Consider the following 12,047-nt stretch of genomic DNA (forward strand, 5'->3'; position numbering starts at 1 on the left):
ATTTGTATGATTGCCATGTTTTGTGTGTGCCTTTGCAAATATTAGTTTCTCAGGAATGATGTCCATGGGGGACATATTGAAGAGTCCAGTCCATCCCTCATTCCCCATAAAAATAATCCTATTTTGTTTCACTCCAAACTTCTTGTCACCAACCAGAATAACATGCAACACACTTAGTTATTATTTACCTGTATTTCTCAGTATTAAGTTGTGTACCTAATGATGATTTTGTATCTCTTCTGCTTACTGCTGAATCCTTCTTAGAAAAATGTGTGGCATATGTGAGGTGCTCACTAGTTACTTCACAAATGGTAAGGAAATACAGAAATGCAAAATGAGATTGCTTCTCCAAGGGATGACTCTGTGCTCTTAGAGCATCCTGTCTGCAGTGATCTGATCCCAGCCTGCTGTGCCTTTGTGCTGTGTGACCATGCCCTAAGGGAGAGATGGAGAAGGGCAAACCATTCCTCCCACACATGCACCTGCCTTCTGTCTCCTGGAGGCCCTTGGTGTCCACACAGTGAGCTGGTTTCCTAGTTCATTCACAAATTCCTATCAATACACTTGTGTTTCTTTCTCTCCTTTCTGGATCTCTCATTAGTAATGAGTGAAGTAAAATATCTAATGTGTTAATTTCCCTGTATGACAGTCATGGTGGTGTCCCTCTTTGGGGAAAATCGTCCTTGGATGGAGCAGTGAGGAAACCCAGCTGTGCCTCTGTGCACGGGGTCCCTGCTGGGTCTGTGCTCTTGGCCTTAGAGACAGCGCCCCAGGCCTCCAGGTGGAGCAGATCCTGGGGAGGCCACAGGTGAGGAGGAAGCTGGCCCAGGTGGCCCCCCTCGCAGGCAGGGACCAGAGGAGAGGGGCACAGGGAGGTGGGGATGCAGGCAGGAGGTGCCCGTGCCCAGGTCTCAGTGGCACCCAGACTCCCTGCCCCTCCAGGACTCTGGGCTCAGGTCAGCCTGGGCTGAGAGGAAACTGCAGGAAGCATCTGGGCAGAAACTGGGCTGCGGCCTGCGGAGCCTGAGGCCACCTGGCAAGATGGACTCTCCAGACAGGAATGTGAGAAGACAGAGGGGAACCTCTGAGGGGAAGAGGGAATAAATTCAGACGAAGAGGGGGGAAGCCCTGCGGGTGTGGGCTGCCGGGAGCAGGCTGCTCACCAGAGCCAACCTGATTCTCCCAGGGTCTGGGAGTGCTCTAAATGCCACTGTGAGTGACTCCTGCTCCTTACCAATGCTGTCCCTAGACAGCATGGCCACTCCCACCTGGTCACTGGGGATGTCCCTGGCTAACCCCCCCTCACCTCAGGACAGCCTGAATCCCTAGCTAACACCCCCGGGGACAAGAAGCCCCAGCCTGGACACACCCCCACAGGGTCCTGGACACCCCTGACCAGCTCACAGACAGCGTGTCACCAGGCCCCTCTCTAACCCACCTCTGCACTGGAGTGTGGCCAAGGCTCTGCTCAGGGACCTCCATCCACCAGGAGACTCTGGCCCAGGGACATCCCTGCAGAGGGGCTGCCACTGACCGTGGTGCTGAAACAGGATCAGGATCCAGCTCAGCTGCCAAGGCTCTGCAGAGGGCTGAGCCCAGAGCCTGAGGAGCCCAGTGTGGCCCAGGAGGGGACGGCCAGGCCTGCTGCAGAGGAACAGGTGGAGACACGGGGGACCAGACATCAGAGGTGGGTTGTGCTGAGCACCCCCTGCAGCTGCCTGTCCCCCTCAGGCAATGTCCTCCTGAGGGCAAGGTCATCTGCCCCCCTGGCTGGGCCACAGGGAAGGGCCTGGCTTGATGAGGCCCTCTGCTGGCCCCTGAGCTGCCCCTTTACCATCTTGCTTCACACCAGCCTCATGACTTTGACCAAGAAGAAAACTGAGGGTCAGAAATACCAGTCGCCATGGCGCAGGCCTGATGGGGAGGGGACCACCTGTGACCACTGATTCAGCTCTGATTGGCTCCCCTTCCAGGAAATGTCGGTCCTGCCTGAGGCCATCAGAGGGATCCTCTTCTACCAGGAGCCCACGTGGCTGCCTTCTGCTGCTGCCCAGGGGTGGGGGCCGTGTTCCTGAGGGACCTGCCACTGTGGGGTGGTGGCGGCTGAAGGGGTAGAAGAGACTCTGTTTCCGTGTGTCTCTCCAGTCCAGGGTCCCAGACCAGCTGGCCTCGCCCACTTCTCAGAGTCCCTCTGTGTCTTGCACCATTTACAGGTTCCTAGTTGTGCTGAGGCGGAAGGAGCAGGGGACATGGGACAATGCCAACTTCTCAGGACCAGAAGCCTCACAGCCACCTCCCAGTGTCTGGGCAGTGAAGTCGAGCTGGTCACGCCTGCCACCAGCCTGGACAGGAGCCTGAAGCAGCCGCCCTGCTGAGGACCTGGGAGTGGCGTCCAGGCCACAGGTGCTTTTCCCTCACGGCCAGAGTCCACCATAGTTCACTGGTCCTCATGAATTTCTGGGTAATGCTGTCCCTGCCATGATTTGGTGCTCCTTGGTGCATGTTGGGCAGGTACGTCCTGAACTAGCTTTCATTATTATAATGGGGCTTTCTAGCAGGACAGTCATGAGCTCTACTTCACCCCTCTACCCAGCATCTGCCTTTGAGCTCATTCTGAAGGGCACGGAGGTTTTAGCCACCTGTGGTCAGCCCTGAGTTCTAGAAAGTTCTCTCAGTGCTAGCCTGCAGTTTGCCTGTGGCAGGACATAAAGGAGCTGGGAAGGCTGAGTAGGAGAGAGGAGGGATGGAGAGAAGGAGGCTGGAGTGGAGGGAGGTGGTGCAGGTCAGGGGGAGAGCGCCCCCTGCAGGGTGTGGGCAGAGGGAGGCTGAGCTGCTGATTCAGTGTCTGTGCTCAGGGGCCTCTGGACTAAGGTCAGCAGGAAGGACCAGGATGCACAGTCATGGGCTCCTGCAGGTGCATGCTGGGAGCACCTCTGCTGCCCTCACAGTCACTGTTACACTAATGCAGACCTGGAATCTGGTACACGGAGGGGCAGAGTGGCTGGCCTGTGTCACAGGGTTCATCAGGAGGGAGCACAGGTGTGATCCAGGTCTCTGGTGGCAAATTCTCAGATAATGTAATTACAGCAGGAAACGCACTCATGGCTGATTACGGACCCCTTCTCTATGCGGTGTCAGTCATCAGCCTCTTGGTCCCACAAAGAGTAGGATCCTGCCCCTGACCAGCACGAGCAGCTGAACTAAGATGGCTCCTGTGAATTTGCAGGGACACAAAATAAAACACAATTTACCTTCACACAAGCCTCAGGATGGCTTCCCAGTCCTTGGCCTCAAACTCACCCAAAGGGGACAGCAAGAGAAACTCACAATAGCTTTATGAGAGAGAGAGAGAGGGAGGGAGGGAGAGAGAGAGAACATTTGGAAGTCATCTTTTATTGGGGGACTCTGTTCTTAGAAAGTTCTCTCCATAAAAGGGCAGAGGGGCAGGACTACAAGGGAACAGGTGAGTGTGACTCCACCCTGGGGACATGCCCCACACAGAAGCCCTCCTTGCTGTCCCCTTGGGTCTCTGACCAGGCCACAGGAATGCAGGGTTGGCCAGAGCCTGGGGCATCAGGACTGGAGGGCGTGGTCACTCAGTGTGGCTCCACAGCAGGCGTCCTCTGCTGAGACAGGCTCCTGCTGGTCCCTCCCTGTGCCCTGATCTCTGAGTACTGGGTGGAGGTGTCCCCTGCAGGACTTGCCCCGTGGACGTTGCGGGAGGCCCCGTGAAAGCTGAGGGTGGCGTAGTGCAGCTCCTGCTCCTGCCCCAAGCCAGGGCCAGCTCCTGAGGAGCTGCAGGGGTCAGCAGGGCCAGGCAGCGGGGGCTCCTGCCGACACCCCTGTGTGGACAGGAGAGAGGGTCACCCAGGGCAGGGTGGGGAGCTGGAGGGGCTGGGCGGGGTCCACCCTGGCAGGACCCTCCTGCCCCTCCTCCTCCTCCCCAGGTGGCCTGATGCCTCACAACACAGGAGTCCCCTTCTGCTCCCAGACCTGCTCTGCATTCACAGACCTGGGTGAGACCCCTGTCCTGCCGTCTCACAGACACGGGAACTGACTCAGAGACGAGGGGCTTCCCCCAGGCACCCTCCATCCCAAACGCCACTGGGGTCCTGGGCCTCTGTGCCCAGCACTGGGTGCACAGGAGGGGGCAGTGCAGAGGGAGCCCTGTGGGTCAGTCAGAGGGGACCAGTGCGGATTGCTGAAGAGGCAGGTGATGGCCAATGGTGACTGCAGAGGACAGGGGACAGCTGGACACAGAGTTCTTGTTCTGTGGAGCTCAGGTGGGAGGCCCAGGAGCCTGGGCAGCCATGGAGAGGGGCCGAGCTGCCTGGAGGGTTTGCAGACCAGCCCTTCTCTGCTGAGGCCCAGTTCTGGGCTCTAGGTCCACAGCGCTGACCGTGACCCTGCCTTTCCTGCCCCAAATGCCAGGGCAGGCTGCTCAGGGGCTCCTCTTCTGCAGTGAGGAGAAGCAGTGCTTTTCAAACTTGGGTGGGGACAAGGACAGTTGGTGCAGGTCCTGCTGATGGGCTGGGGGAGGGTGTGAGGCAGGAAGGAGTCGGGTGGGGGGGGGGAGCTGGGCTCAGGGGGAGGGCTGCCTTAGGCTGAATTCAGAGGAACAGGAGTACCTTGGGGCAGGTGGGCAGAGGGAGAAGGATGGGGGACTGGGCTGGAGAGGGGCCAGGTCTCTGTTGGGCTGTGGGGACAGGAGTGCCATCAGAGATGGGGAACCCAGCGAGTGAAGGGAGTGCAGGGATGTGTTAGCCACGCACTTCTGAGGTTCTGACATCAGGGCCTTGCCCACCCCAGACACTGCCTCTCCCAGAGCCCATCCCCAGGGACAGCAGAGGACACGCCTACTATGCACCTTTCCCTGCAGACCAGGTACCCAGACCCCAGATCAAACCCGTCCTCCTGGAGCCCTTCCTCTCTGCACGACCATCACGTACCCTAATAACCTAGGGCAAGGCGCCAGGCAACAGAGACACCCCAACCCCAGGCTCTGCTGACACAGAGCAGCCAGTCCTACCCTCTGCCCGCCCAGTCTCGCCCCGGCCCTCAGCATGGGCTCCTGCCCACGTCTTCCCTCACCCTGTCCCCTGACCAGCCCTCCTGCTCCATGAGTGGCCTTACGTGGCGTGGCCTGCCTGTTCCTCTTTGGAACTGGGAGTCACACAGTGTCTTCACACAAGGCCATTGTCCCCTGCAGACTGGCCTTGCCATGTCTCAACACTGAGACCTAAACTCTAAAACAAGGGACAGCGACCAGCTCAGTTCTATTCATGCTGAGTGGGCACCACCATGGCTACCTGGGGACATGTCCTGGGAACAGGCTGGATCCCAGGGTGCACAGGGCACTTACCATGGAGGCTGGCTGGAGGGCGGGGTGGGTGTCACTCATGTCCTCTGCTAACCTGGCTGCCTTCCTCCTGTGGGACTTCACTCTGAAGGGACACGGGTGTCTCTGAGCCTGGTTTGCTCAGACGATGGGGTCACTGTCATAGCCTGGAGTGTGTGACTATGGCAGGTTTAGGACACTGATGGCCTGTGGCCTTCACCATGGGACTTTGTGACAAGGTCCCCTCTCCACCCTGCTTCCTGGGCATCTGAGGCTGGGGCTGGGAGGGGACAGGCTTGCCCAGAGGCTGCAGCCTGGATCCTCAACACCACTGCACCCCATCTAGGTCCCAGGCCCTCAGAACCCCTCCAGGTCCCTCCAACCCTGGATCCCCCCTCTCCACTCCCTCTCCACCCCCGACCCCAGGCTGAGACTCACATGGAGAAGGTGAGACAGAGACCGAGGGCCACCAGGGCCATGACGCCAGCCCCCCCGATGGCCCCCCAGACCACTCCTGCTGCTGGGTTTGTCCCCTGACTCCCTGCAGAGAGAAGAGACTTGGGTGACCTCCAGTCTTGGTAACCAGGCACGTGTCCCCTCCTCTCCAGCACTCGGGGCCCTCACCTCCCACGTGGGTTCAGCCCCTAAGTCTTCCCACCCCTCAGAAGACGTCAGCCTGTCAGCAACCTTAGGAGGAAGGACACAGCTCACCCTGTGCCTCCTGTCCCCCCAGGCTCTTGCCCAGACCTGGGACCCCAGTCTCTCTCCACCCAGGGTCTCCATGCCACAGACCCCAGACCTGGCCACAGTGGGGCCATGAAGCTATGGGGGACAAGGGCTTTCCATTAGAGACAGGGACGGGGACAGAGAAGGTGCAGGACCCTGAGGGACCTCATCCCTCCCTTCTTCCCTAGTCTCCTGTCCTGGTCTCCGCTGGCCCTGTCACTCAGGGTCAGAGGGCTCCCTGGGCCTGCAGAAGGGACGAGAAGCAGGTGGAGCAGGGAATCCATGTCAGGCCTCGGGTCAGACCTGGGCAGCCTCCCGGGACCTCGACACCTGGAGTCGGGGTGTCCCTGGGCAGTGGAGGTCAGCAGTTGAGGAGGACTCCTGAGGGAACCACCCCTGCCCTGGGGTCTCACTGTCCAGCAAGGGGACCAGATGCCATTGCGATGGGAACAGGCCGTGGTGCTGATCTCTGGGCAGAGGTCAGGGCCAGGGAGGAAGGATTGACAGGAAAAGCAAGAAAGTCCCAGAGATGTTTCAAGGGCTCTTCTGTGTGACTGTGTTATGGGGTCAAGTCCCACAGAACGTCCGACTCCAAGGGTGGCCCTGCCGAGAAGTGAGGACTCCAGGTGACAGTGACGTGTCCATGTAGGTTTGTGGACTGTAGTAAGTGACCCACTCTGGAGCACGAGGTCTCCAGACTCAGGAGGTGGTGCCACACAGGGGCACCTGGTGTTTGGGAAATCTCTGCACCTGTCGCTTGATTTTGCAGTGAACCTTCAATTCCTCTAAAACCTAAAGACCATTTTTCAAATGTCCCCAAGGCATTCAATGATTGAAAAAAAAAATAAAACTGAAAATTCTTTGAGGTATGCAAAGAGCTAATTGCTGGTCACCAAAATGTCCTTAGGCAATTATAGGAAGATACCTGGGGACGGAGGCCTGAGGGGGGCTTTCTGGGGGGACCTGCAGCCTCTCCAGTATTCCAACACCTGGAAGCCAGGTCTCAACCAGCCTGGCTCAGAGAGCACAGCACTAACAGCCCTGGAGAGGCCCCCCTGCCTGGGCAGCCCCTGGGGAGACACTGACTGCAGGGTTCTCTGCAGCATCTGGACAGGAAGGTGGTTTGTTGCCCCTTTCGTTGGATTGAAGATAAGACAGCACTCCCCACACCCACCCCATAACCACAGACACACACAGGGACAGGGCCTCTGCCCTACAAGGTCCCTGACTCAACCAAGCCCCTAGGACATGGACACAAAGTAATCCTAGCCCTGGGACCCAAGCCTCCTTCCCTGCCCCTCACAGCCTCAAGGACCCAGGTGTCCTGGCCCATTACTCACAGGTGACATTGAGCTGGATGGTTCTCTCTGTGGTCACACCAGCTGCAGGGAACTTCACCTGACAGGTGAGGTTGGTGCCATGGTCCTGGGGCAGTGGGGTGAGGGTGAGCACCGAGGAGTGGATGATGTTGGGGCCCAGAGAGGACACAGAGGTCCCTTCCCAGGAGAAGGTGGGTGGTGTCCCCTGCTCACAGGCCCAGGACACAGAGCAGGTCAGGTTGCTGGGGCGGCCAGACTCCAGGGTCCCAGGGATGAGGATGTCAGGGGTGTGGGTCAGGTCTGATGAGCAGAGGGGGACAGGGAGGGTCAGGAGGGAGGGTGGGAGGTGGGGCCCTGAGAGAAGCTCAGGCTATGACCAGCTGCTCCCTGAGCCCCTAATGCTTGACCCCCAACTTCCCCAGGGCAGGGTCCCACCCAGCCCTGTCCTGTGACCTTCCTGGGGTTGCCCTGGAGCTGGAGTCTTACCTGTCACATGCACAAAGACCTTTTTTGTATAATAATTCCACTTAAATGTTCCTTTCTCAACCCGAAATAAGTAGCAGCCACTGTCACTGCGCTTGGCATCTCTGATGCTCAGGGAGCAGTTGTTGGTTCCTGGGTCCCAGAGGAGGTGGAATCTGCCCTGGGTCTCCTCCTGCACTCTCCGAGTAGAGTTGTTTGTGGCCACAGGACAGCCGTGGTCTGTATTGTCCCCTGCATGGAACCAGTAGATAGAGACGTTGCCAGTCTCTGAGCCGCGGTAGGAGAAGTTGCAAGGCACCAGGACACACAGACCCTCCTGCACCGTCACGGACTCGGGCACATCCACGCAGTGTTCTGGATCCTGAGGGGAGGGCCCCTGGGGAAGCCGAGGGTCATCACAGGGCACCCTCCTCAGCCCCTCTGCACAGGCCCCCTCCACTGCCCACAGCAGGGACAGCAGCAGCAGCAGCCGCAGCATCGGGAGGCAGAGGGTCCTGGGCTCCTGGGACTGAGCAGAGCAGCCAGAGCCTGCGGAGGGGAAGCTGCAGGACCCACGGAAGCTGGGGAGGGGCCGAGGCCTGGGCGGTTCTCAGAAGAGGAAGCTCAGACCCGCTCACCACTGCAGTCCATCTGCTCTGTGCTGAGGAGGGACACCCCACAGCCAGAGACCCAGAGGCCTGCCAGAGAGGGGCAGAGGAGAGAGGAGACCAGGCCCTGCCCCGTCTTGGGTGCTTCCCTGGAACACTCAGGATGGGACCAGGACCCTGGGGACACTGGGAGTCTGTGACACTGGCGGGGTTCTGAGTCCTCCCACCCTGAGGGGCTTTTCTGTGTGTACTGGTCACACCAGGAGCTGCCCAACTCCTGCCTGGACCTGGGGCCCAACTCGTCTCATTCTGGGGAGTGGTCAGTCCTGCAGGAGGGACTCTGTAGGGCCGCGTCTGAGCACAAGAAAGGCAGAGGGACACAGCCAGCCAGACACTCTGCGCAAACCACCAGGCACTCCCTGCACTGCTTCTGAGGCCACCAGAGGCTGCCACCTGGTCCCCACCTGGTCCCCACCTGGGGCGCCCCACGCAGGAGCTCAGGCCTCAGCTGCCTGCCCCAGAGCCCCAGGTGCTGGGGAGTCGGCCACCTGCCTTGGTAGCATGAGGGTGGGGTTCAACAGGGCACAGAGCTGTTCCAGTGTCCAGGGCAGACACCAGGTCACTGACCCTCTAGAACAGGGAGGCTCAGAGAGGGGGCAGTGTCCTCAACCAGAGCTGAGGGGCTTCTCTCCCAAGAGTGCTGCCTGCTGGGCGAGCCCTGGGGCCATTTGGGACGTCCCTGTCACACACATTGGCACTTCCACTTTAGTCTGCCTCTCACTGTGAAGTGGCCCTTGAGGGACGTCAGGTTTCCAGACAGCCCCAGTGGCTCAGGAGGACAAGATGCAGTGCTCAGCTCGCGGGTTCCCCTCCCCCAGCAGGGGCTCAGGTCTGCTCCACTCTCCTGGCTCCACATATTCCAGGGTCATCGCGGGTTGGCTGTGTCCCCAGGAGCTCCTTTCATGAGGGACCCACCCACGTGGCTTCTGTGGACACCTCTCACACACTCACCAGGTGACAGTGGGGTTGTTGTCAGGCCTGGTGACAGTGACAGAAAGCTGCTCTAAATATACAAACACAAGGACAAGCCACTTATTGTGTGGAGGAGAGTCCCCATGTCACTTGGTAAAGATTTGGGAGAGGTTGGCGTGATCCCTGGCAAGAGTGTAGGTTCCCATTTAGGTGACATCTCCCAACTCCTCCCCACGGGGCGGTACCATTCATTGTCCTGATGGCAGCCTCGGGGAGCTCTGGTGGTTGCAGGTCCTCTCCAGCATTTGGGGACAACGGGGTGTCCCTAAACCTATGTCATGTTAACCATCCTTGTTCCTTTGTGAAGGTTTCCTTGGTGCGTTACAGTTGTGCCCGAGAGCAGGGTCACTGGGACACCGTCATCTGGGCAGGGAAGGTGACTGGCTCCACTCAGTCCCAGGGCTGTGTCCCTCCCTCTGTCCTCCACCTGTCCCCTCCCCCACCCCCTGGGCTCTTCTACTGATTCACTGTCCTCTCACTGGGGCTCTGTTGGATCAGGACAAGGTGGGATTCAGGCCCTGTTCCTGGGGACGCACAGCAGGACGTGGTCCTCTGCAGTCCACGGTCCTCCCCCTCTGGTCGCTGTACTCCCCTGGAGCAGGCCGCGCACCACCCCTGGCTGCAGTCTCCAGCCCCACAGGCCAAGGCTGCTGTGCAGCGTCTCCTCACTGACTGGCCCTGGGTTCTCTGTGCCCAGTGGAGGCCTCTTCCTGGGGCCCCGCCATGGAGACCCACTCCCCTGTGAACTCTCCTGCTCCAGGCCCCTCAGTGGAGATGGTGCTGTCCCTGTGCCTGGCCTCCTGTGCTCAGGGGGCACCTGCTGAGGCTCCTGCTGGCTCCTCCTCCCCTGCAGGTTAGGGCAGGCTGGGTGGGTCCAGCAGCTGCTGAGGGACAGGTGGCCGCTTCCCCTTAGCTACAGTGAATGCTGCCACCGTGACCCTGGGGTGGACACTGCCTCCCAGGTCTGTGTGGGCTCCCTGGGGGTGGTCACAGTGGAACCTCTGGTCACCGGATCAGCTGTTCCTGGTCTTTTGAGGAACACGGCGCTGCCCTCCACAGCGGCTGCCCCTTTCTCCTTCTCAGCACAGAGCACAAGCCTCCAGCCCCACGTCCTCCTCCTCACTGGCATTGCCCATTTTAAAATAGGACCCTCATGGTGGGTGTGAGGGGCACGTGTTTAACAGGAGCAGTGTGAAGGGTGGCATGGAGGTTTGGGGTTGCACTTCTCTGGTGTGTGTTTTCGTGCTTAGCCACCATTTGTATACCTGGGAGAAGTGTCTCCAGCCATGCGTTTTTTCCTTATGAAGAGATGACCAATCAAGTGAGCACCATCTTTACTCCTTTGTCATTTGCAGATGGCCTGGTTGTGAGGGTCCTTCCTTGAGGATTGAACCCACTGCCCCACACGTGCTGGGCAAGGACTCCACCACTGGGCTACAGCCCAGCCCAGGGGGTCCTCCCTTGATATGCTCTGGACACAGGTCACTCCCTTGTCCCAGGGTTTCCTCAGAGAGGGTAACGTTCCCTCTCCCCCTTAATGTCCTTTTCCCCAGAGCAGGTCCTCGTCCTCCCCCCCACACAGGTGTTGCACACCAGGAGCCCACGAGTGTGGAGGGGCCAGAAGAGCTGTGCAAGGAGATGAGCAAGGTCAAGCTCAGAGGATGGGGTGGCCAAGGTAGGGGACCAGCCTTCGTGTCCACCAGTGGGTGATGTCTGTGAAAAATAGATGCACACACACACATGCACACACACATGCACACACACACACACTACACACATGTACACATGCACACACACCACATGCTCTTATACAACCTTGGAAAAGAAGGAAATCCTGCCATTTTCAAGACACACCGGAGCTTGGATGACATGGGGTTAAGGGAAATAAGCCAGAAATAGAAGGACAAATATCCCAGTGTCATCGTATGTGCTCTGACAGAGTCACACTCATGTGCAAGAGCATAGGGCTGGGATGAGCCAGGTGAGAGGAGGGTCCAGAGCTGCACCTGGGAGGAATGAGTCCCGGGGTCAAGGGCGCCCAGGGGACAAGGTCAGTGTGACGTGCGGCATATTTCAGCACAGCCAAGAGACCACCTTCCAATCTCCCATGACAGAGCAACAGGCAGACACTGCCGGGCACAGAGCATCTTCCCACAGCACAGGGTGTGCCAGGTGGGAGCGCAGAGGGGCTGGTGGGTTGAGGGTGCTCACCTGGGAGTCCCTGTGCTCAGCCCTCCACGCTGTAGGGAGTGTCACAGCTCAGTGCTGCACACAGTGAGCAGATGCCACCTCTATCTGTCCATAAGAGAGTGACATTAGTGATGGTAACAACAGAGAACAATGGTGAATATTCACAAGAGCCACGTTGTGCATAAATACGGGACATTTTATCTCTCAGGTGGACCACATTGACCTGGAAATGTCTCTTGACCGTGTCGAAGGCGTCCACATAAATGGTCAGACCAACAAACAAAGGTGCGACCCTGGAGTGTGGGAGCCTCTCTGAGTGGCCACGCCTTCCAGTCCTGATGCACCAGGCTCTGACCAACCAGGGCATTCACT

The 12,047-nt window shown here is 58.9% G+C and overlaps 1 protein-coding gene and 1 long non-coding RNA gene across 2 annotated transcripts; one reads left to right on the forward strand and one right to left on the reverse strand.

The window, feature by feature from the left end:
• The first annotated feature begins 269 nt into the window (after positions 1 to 269).
• LOC124107874 (uncharacterized) lies at positions 270 to 3,261 on the forward strand. Its single transcript, XR_006856552.2, has 2 exons — positions 270 to 808; positions 943 to 3,261. It is a non-coding gene; the product is annotated as an uncharacterized LOC124107874 (long non-coding RNA).
• A 112-nt stretch (positions 3,262 to 3,373) lies between these two features.
• On the reverse strand, positions 3,374 to 8,421 carry LOC124107870 (myeloid cell surface antigen CD33). Its single transcript, XM_046466149.2, has 5 exons — positions 7,870 to 8,421; positions 7,405 to 7,683; positions 5,777 to 5,879; positions 5,363 to 5,444; positions 3,374 to 3,842 (listed from the first exon to the last, which is right to left on the reverse strand). Exons 1-5 carry the CDS (start codon positions 8,342 to 8,344, stop codon positions 3,597 to 3,599), a joined length of 1,185 nt encoding a protein of 394 aa, XP_046322105.1. The 5' UTR covers positions 8,345 to 8,421; the 3' UTR covers positions 3,374 to 3,596.
• Positions 8,422 to 12,047: the final 3,626 nt, after the last annotated feature.

The sequence above is a fragment of the Marmota monax genome, unplaced genomic scaffold (assembly GCF_021218885.2).
Source record: "Marmota monax isolate L192 unplaced genomic scaffold, Marmota_monax_Labrador192_F-V1.1 WCK01_AAM20220418_F8-fsc00160, whole genome shotgun sequence".
NCBI classification, from domain to species: Eukaryota; Metazoa; Chordata; class Mammalia; order Rodentia; family Sciuridae; genus Marmota; species Marmota monax.